This window comes from Anarhichas minor, unplaced genomic scaffold (genome assembly GCF_050575085.1).
Source record: "Anarhichas minor isolate MPS153535 unplaced genomic scaffold, ASM5057508v1 ptg000028l, whole genome shotgun sequence".
NCBI lineage: Eukaryota > Metazoa > Chordata > Actinopteri > Perciformes > Anarhichadidae > Anarhichas > Anarhichas minor.
This window is the reverse complement of record NW_027466474.1, coordinates 1,042,501-1,050,922: the sequence shown is the minus strand read 5'-3', so window position 1 is coordinate 1,050,922 and position 8,422 is coordinate 1,042,501. Positions and strand designations below refer to the sequence as shown.

The window sequence follows — 8,422 nt, the reverse complement described above, 5'->3', positions numbered from 1 at the left end:
AATGGTTATGCTGACGATGAGGTTACCTATCCGAAGGGAATGTCACAAGAATGTTTCTCCATGTTTGAATCTGTGGATTTTTGACCCAGTGTTTGTGTATGAGATCGTTGGTAAATGTGCTTAAAACCAAGTCAAGCTGCAATATCATCAGATATCATCAGAATATCATCAGCCCACCATCCAAAGGTTAAGTCTGCCAGAGGACAGTCTGCATATCAGTGGGGAAATTGTGCAACCTGCAAACAAATCTGGAAAAACCATCATACTGTTGGCTACAAGTATGGATGTTTGCCTGCAGCCCTGTAGTCAGTTTCTGTGTGAAAGTTCAATCTGGCTGTTCCAAAAGGGCTCACCACACCTATTTGTCTAGAAACAGCTCCTGTAGTGGTTGATAAAGCAGTGATTACAACACTCATTATAAAGATTGAGAATAAGTTAATGATTGTGCAACAAAGTGGCAAAGCTAGTAATTCAAAACTGACTTATACTGTAAACCTCTCATCTTTTTCTGAAAAACTGTATTTTGGGGGCATTAATGGGTTGAACAAATCATGAAAGAATGCTGCTATATGAATGCTTCTGTTTTAATAATAATCAATGCCATGATATCCAATAAAAAAAGATCAGACAGATCCAGTACATTTTGCATTTGAACCAGGACTTTTAAAGGAGTCGGCTACTCTAAAGGATCTGAACACTTCTTCACCACTGCTATATTGAAATAGAATTATTTTTACAGATTGAAATAGAGCTGAAAATAATCAGTTAGTTGAGTAAGAGGGTATTGGAAAATCAAAATGTGAATATTTTTTTGTTTTCTTGGTCTTATATAACTGAAAAAAATGGATTCTGGACAAAACAAGCAATTCTAATGTGTCAAATTGGGCGTTAAGAAGAAAAAGATCGATTTTCTTCACAACTGTCTGACATTTTATAGGTTTATAAGATTAATAGATTATTTAAGGGTAAACAATCATTAGTTGCAGGCAGCCTTAGTTTGATTTCCTGATTGCTTTGAACGGAAATTATGTGAACTGAATGATATCATTTTATAGTCAGATTATCTACTGATAACTTTGTCTTTGCATTTCTACATATCATTCGTCGGTATTCATTTTTCAACTTGAAGTGACTTGAATTCTGTGAGTCACTTGAACAGAATTTCAAAAGCACTATGATGACAGAGGAGAACAAAAATGGGGCGGCGTTAGGACCTGGAGTCCACCTTCTAGAGGAAGAGGGCGTAGGCTCCCTTTTAGACGGTAGAGGAAGGTGCCGCGACTGGCTAGGCTGCTCGCGCACAACACTGAGGTTCAGACAGCAGCAGCGCGAGCGATGCGAGACAAGGGCTGCGTGGAAACAGACTACAGCTAAAAAACAGAACCCCCCCCCCCCCCCCCCCCACCCACCCGAGTTCCGTCTTGTTTTCAGCGGCGTGAAAAGAAACACAGCGCTGCCAGCATGTCGGTGCTCGCTCTGCAAGAGTACGAGTTCGAGAGACAGTTCAACGAGGACGAAGCCATCCGATGGATGCAGGAGAACTGGTAAGACTGCACCGCGATGTAATGTTATAGCGCCTCGTTTTGGTTTTTTAAAATCCCACATTACAGTAAACGTTCTGCAAATTCAGCGCGGTGCGTGTGTACGAGCAGAATGTGCATTGAAAGGCTGTAACCGTGCACATGCATCAGGGATTAAAAGAACCTCGCCGCGTCCCTATTATATCGGGCTCTCTCTCTCTCTCTCTCTGTCATCATCCGCAAATTGCTGCTCGTGCCTCGTGAAATGGACAAATTCACGCAGGAGGGCCTTAAGCCGCGTGCGAGTGCGATGCTCTTGCCACATCACGCGTCAAGCCTGTCCGAACTAATTGGATGCTTAAATGGCACACTCGGCTGCTTGCATTGTGCGTCTTTTTAACGGTCGAGGGTTTGTCCTTGATTTCCCGTGATTTATTCTCCGGGCCACGAGTTACCGCGATACTATTGTAAAGGCCATGCATGGCTCCAGCTGCCTGATCCAGTTAGACACACCGGTCCAACAGCACAGTGAACCAGTCCCTCATTCATCCAATGGTTCTTATTTTCAAAAAGAAAGGCTGCTGTACAGAAGACTACAGATGTCACAGAAAACTTAAAAAGTTACTGCATGTTATTTTGAGGTCCCTCAGAACTATTCTGAGCAATTTAAGTCGTAATCTCTGCATGGATATGTTATGGACTGAGCCATCTGTTAGACTACATATAAATGTCTGGATAAAAGAGAATAATGGCCGTCACAAGCTCCCAGAGTCCAACGTAAAGTCCTCAAACAGCTAGTTTTCTCCAAAACCTAAAGATATTCTATTTATAATGAAACAAAGAAAAACTGAAGCAACAAAACAATCATAAAATGAATAACTTATTACTGATTCATTACTAAATGAGCTCCAACAGAGTAGCTTATTTCATGAAACCTTGTAATGAAAGAGGACTGTGACTTAAAATTAAAAGTATTTCTTGTACAAGGTCATGTTTGCCCCGGGCAGCGTCTGCCAGCCAACTTTACCCTCGACTGATATTTCACTGTGGCTAACTGGAATTAAGTAAACATGGCTTTGTGGTTCGTGCACATCGATGGATTTAGGTCATGTGCTGGTCCATCCAACCATCGTCCGCATGAACTCACTGAAGGGTCATTATTGTCTGTGCCAGGTTGAGCCAAGAAGTGGTTCTAAGCCAGACCAAAGTGAGTCATGCATTAAGTTTGCATAGGCTTCATTAAGCATTCAGTGGCACTGGGTTCGTGGAGAACGGTGAGCAGGAGCCATTCATCTGGCTTCTTCTGTCATTCTGGTTGAACTGCCTGTAGGAAGAGCCACATAGACATTCAACATTTAAATACATTTTGATTAAGTAGAGCAAGTCTTACAGCAGTTTTGTTCTTTTTCATTGAAATTAAGTGTGTGTGTGTGTGTGTGTGTGTGTGTGTGTGTGTGTGTGTGTGTGTGTGTGTGTGTGTGTGTGTGTGTGTGTGTGTGTGTGTGTGTGTGTGTGTGTGTGTGTGTGTGTGTGTGTGTGTGTGTGTGTGTGTGTGTGTGTGTGTGTGTGTGTGTGTGCGTGCGCGCGAGAAAACAAACACATGGGAGCAGAGTGTAGGAGCTGTCCATACCCTGGTACTGGCAACCGACCTATCACGTTAATCTTCTGATGTCGACTGACAGAGAATTAGCCAATGGCGTTGCAGCTGATCTGTGCTGACTTCTCTGCGCTGCTCCTGTAGTGGAGGATGTCAGGCTGGGCCGGTGCACATGGCCGATGGAGGTGGCAACCGCAGGAAATGGGATTTGATGGCTTGTTTGTTTTCATTCAAAATGTTCAAGGAGCGAGCGAGTAAATGTGGCGTGTTTTCATGACTTCAGGGTGAGATGGAGAGAGAAAAGAGTAAGCTAGGTTGAAGGCAAGCGTCATGTAAAATAGACAAAAAGGAAGCTGTTTGTACGACGGTTAGTTCACTTGCAAACCAACCGCAATGCTTTTTCACCATGCAGTCACTTAAATCAGACTTCCACACCACAAATCAATGAATTAATTTAGCTTGGGGTGAGGCACCTTCTTCAAACATCTACTATCGTCTGGAAATAACGTCAACAAAGCCAAGTGCAAATTCCAATTGTATTAGTTTGTGGCTGACAAAGGGTTGCGCAGCACGAGGGCCGTGTGTTCATATGTAATTGTTTCAGATTTATGTCCAAGCATTCCAGTTCTGGCTCAACGTTTGTTATATTATTTGAATATGAAAAGCAAAATAAATATATACACCTATTTTCAGCAGATTTAGGCTGGCAAAAACAGTCTTTTGTAATAAATGGCAACATATATATTTATTTGATAACTCCTGTCCATCCCGTTTGCGCACATTTGCACTGATGTGGGTCAAAGTTCAGTAGGTCTGAACTACTGTTGCAATACAATCAGGTGTTTTACCTGTGAGGTGAGGCCAGCAGTGCAACATGCTTTTAAGGAACTGTCTTGATAAATGATGATGATAAATAATTTATTTGTGCACTTAAAATAGTGATTAGATCAGCAAATATTCAGATACACTAGACTGTGTCTATTCAGGACTAGTGATGTCGTGGTGATGACTAGTTTCTGACCAGCAGTTTTAACATAATGTGACAGTTTGGACTCAATATGATTTCAGTGCGACGCATTCTGTTGTACATGCTCATCTCAGTGTTGATGAAACGGTTGTTCAGCCCTGGTGATGACACAAGACAACCAGTGGCTGATTTGGGTAGATTATCCATTTTAGCATTAGCATCAGAGCCAGAAGGGCAGCTAGCTGAAATAAGCTGCAGACTACAACAATTACTACGCTCAAGCTGATATCGATGTCTTTCATATTTATAATTTGAGCTGTTAAATGAGCCAGCAATCATTTTGTCCTTTGTTTGGAAGAAGTCCATCTCATATTATTGTGTTGATGAATCAAACTTGTTAACTCTAGCCTGAGGTGCTGTCACTTTTCATCACCTTTAGGGCTGGTGTGAGATGCTTGTTGTCTTTACAGACTAAGTCCTTAGCTAAGCTAAGTAGCACATGCTTTTAGAAACAGAGATGGTGAGACATCTTAAGACACTGTATCTATATACTGTGCATCATTGTTCTGCAGGGATGAATGGAGACTGGTACACTGATCTGATGTGTTCTCTTGATACTGGCAGCAGACAGCTCAGCATTGTGAAGTAAGCATGATTAAGCAGCCAGTTGTCAGAGGAAGAGGAAGGAGCAGACATGGACCTAGATGCTGCTGTTTTTAGCGACAACATGAGCGCCATCTTCTTTCCGTCCTATAACCAACAGTGTAAAAGTACCACAAACACACGAGATGGTGTAGGAGCTCTATTTTATTTTCACTGCATGAACGACGTGGTAGAGGTGACACGGTTTGTCAAACTTGACGTTGCTCGTGAAAATATGGGGCAGCCAACTCAAATTCATCAGCAATGCTAATAAACTTGCTGGAAGATCTGATTGCGTAGACCCAATAACGCGGTCGCCTCGGCAAAGATATTGCTACGTCAATGCTTTCTTGTTATCAGGAGTGTCGGCAGCTTCACTTAGCACCTGGGACCTGAAGAAGTGCAAAGGGAAGTCGGGTACATTTGGGATGGAACCTGGCGTGTCAGCTGGGTGATATCTACTTGCTCCTCACGCTTTACAAAAAAACAATATCCCAAAATCCAGGGATGTCATTTCGCTTGCACACGTTTTTCTGTCCAAGTCCACCGGATTGCATGCATTTACTTGTGTATAACGTCCACACATTGTGCTTCATTAGTAGGATCTGAATTTCCATGTGTGATTTTCTATACTATAGTTTTAGTTCTACATAGCTCTCACCATTTTTCTAAATACAGGGTGTTAAATATCTAAAAGAAAAGCACCTAACATGTAAACGTTTCTCTGTCATTTTTCAAGTTGTACTGGTGACAAATATAACTTTGGCAGTGCTCCGAGCTCACTTCCTTGATAATATTTGGACTGCAGCCATTAGAGCTCAAACATCTGGCATCAGAAGCTCAGCGGCTTGACTGCGTAGTATTCAATTGTGATTCTGTGTGGTGGCAAAATCTGCTGCAGTTTAAAAGCGGCCTGTTATGTATTGAGATTGCTTTGCAGTGTGGCATAAGCATCCAAAAGACATCTTTAATCTGCTGACTCACTGTATGCTCCCACAGACGTCATCATTTTTTATTACCGTGCAGGTTGCTTGGAGTCTGCGTTCTCTGCGTTTGAAAAGGCTCTGTGGGTAGATAGCATCTCCATGGATCTCCGTACTTTTGATGGATCTCCGGTGGTTTAGTCCTGGACACATAAGAAGGGATGCAGAGCCTCAGAGTGCTGCAGTGAGAATGAACAATGAGATCTTTGTCGTGCTCCGTTCTGTGTATTCTGTCCGTATGACTCAGCGGAGGAATGTGGCAATGTTGGTCAGAAGCATCGCAGCTCATCTTGGAAGTTCAGGTTCCGATGGCCCTTGATGAGTTGAGAGAGATACGTCTCTTCCTTTACTAGTCTCATGTTACTTATTGAGTCTAAGATTAGTCCGGGCCTATTGTTCCAGAGCACTTGAGCCCGGCTGCTGGATTGATCGGACCAGTAGATATAAACCCGTCTTGAATCTGGCATCAGGGTATCATTTCAGCAGGCATGACGTAGCTTGTTTCCTTCCTTCGCTTGTTCAAGATTTAGTTGAATATATTTTTTGCAGAAGATGTAGCAGAGCTTTTTTTATAGTTAATTAGAAGCCAATTAAAAATGTTTGTTATTTGTCAGGTGTCAAACTGGGGAAGCAAGAATTAGGTCATATTTCATATCCACAGTAACCTGACATCTGTTTGTTTTATATTATTTCCTATTTCCTGAATCTAATGCAAAGCTTACAAAACAAATTACCAAGAGATTTTTTACTCTGCTAAATCAAATGAAAACAAACAACATTCATTATTTTGCTAAACGAAGAAGAGGAATGATTATTTCCCAGTGTCTGTATGTTCATACAGTTACATTGTCAAGGTCTTGCTTCTGCATTCTGCTGCCATTTTAATGAGAGCAACGCATGATGATGCTGATCACTTGTGACCACGTTCACCCAGAGTCCACCCCGGGCTGGATGCCTGCTCGGCTGCTCCTCTTCTCACGACTGGTGAGATGAAGATACTGGCTGGCTCCTCCAGAATTAAGGTCTGCCTGCAGTGTCACTAAGTCAGGTTCCACTTTCAGATTTCATCAGGCTGTCAAGGAAAAGCTGCATACAAAGAGTTGCACCGTCTATTTTATATCATATGCATTGAGCTACTGTGCATTTGCACGATTTATTAAAATATTTTGAAACCTGCATTGTTCCCATTGGATAGAAGTCGTGCTCTTCCCTGAACTCTTTTCTTGGCACGCTATTTCCATTAACTTTCAGTCAGTGGAATTGCCTGCCTTGCATACGTCGCATAACTGCATTACTGCCCCCTGCATTTCCAGGAATTTGTATTGGGTCAGCCTTGTGCTCGACTGTGTGCATGTGTGCCATTATTAGGTGCTAGTCGGCCACGCGATTGGTCCGCTGTGTACAGAGAGACGCAGTCTGATCCAGAGCCTCACAGACTGAGATAAAGCTTCCATCACTGTGAAAAGAAGCCAAACATTTGTGACTGCCTCTGTCGGCTTTATTGGAGAAAATATTTTAAATACAATAAGTGGACAGTGTAGAGATGCCATCAAGGTGCGTGGATTGTGCTATGCGTTACAATCCATTGGTCTGGCTGCTTAACATACGCATGACTCAAGGTGTTCTTAAGCACTTAACAGGCTGATATAATTACCACTCAACTAAAGAACTCTTCACTTTCCTGATAAGATGCATTGTCCCTTCGTGTGGGCCTCCAGATGCAGAATGAACTAAACCAATGTGTGATAGGATCTCGCAAGCCTGGTTATTTTCAGTTCCTCTGCAGTAACTGGGCCTGGTGGGTGTGCTCCTAACTGGATTATAAGCGGCTGCTTCTTGCATGACATTTATTTTTCTGCAATAGCAGTAGGTCTGACTTACAGCACCTCTCGGTCTTATTCAGTGGTTTGCTGCTCAGCCTACACTTTGGCACAGCAACTCTGGTTGCCTTTCCTCTGCTTTAGATACAGGGAATACAGTTACACCCCCCCGAACTAAACTGAGTGACTTTGTGTGTCACTTTTGTTGTTCATGCATTTGCTTATGCATGTGTGACACTGTAAAGACACACTCCGGTGAGGCAGTTGGACACCGGCTCTCATGCACAGGCACGCAGACTCATCCTCAGACTGCAAACTCAGGATTACGTAACCGGTGAAATCTCCTGCAACAGCTAATACAGATCCAAGTTTCACAGCAGGTTATACAGCAGCTTTATACAACACTGTGAGTGGGGGAGGGGAGGGGCTACACGACCGACAGCCTTATATTACCAACTGTACTATACAGGCCACACGCAGGAGACTGCCTAAAACCTAAAAGATTCTTGATTTGTTGGCTTTGTGATTTTATGTTCCTTTTTATATATGAACATCTTTATTCAGGTATCTCAGATTTTCTGAATGAGTGTCTCACCCAGTATCTCACCCAGTATCTCACCCTGTAATAACAATCACACATGGGAGAAAGATATGTCAGATATGCCACACCTACCTAGCTTTTCTGATACTCTAATTTTACTTTCATGTAGAGGAATGCTGCAGAGACATAGTTCTGTAGGCCAACCCTGAAGTTAACGTCACACCACGCATGACTTCACCTCACCACCGCTAAGCTAAAGGCGGGCTAGCGTTTGGCGCGATGACCTTTTGTAGTCTCATTTAGCTACTTGTTAGCAGTCACCTTTTTAAAGACACGTAAAAGCTTAAACATT

General features: G+C 42.7%; 1 protein-coding gene across 1 annotated transcript in view; it reads left to right on the top strand.

The window, feature by feature from the left end:
* The first annotated feature begins 1,404 nt into the window (after positions 1 to 1,404).
* Positions 1,405 to 8,422, top strand: part of elovl6 (ELOVL fatty acid elongase 6) — a 17,532-nt gene continuing 10,514 nt past the window's right edge. The window contains exon 1 of the mRNA XM_076103812.1: positions 1,405 to 1,544. Within this exon, the coding sequence (XP_075959927.1) occupies positions 1,462 to 1,544 (83 nt within the window). The 5' untranslated portion in view covers positions 1,405 to 1,461. The remainder of the gene's footprint in view (positions 1,545 to 8,422) is intronic.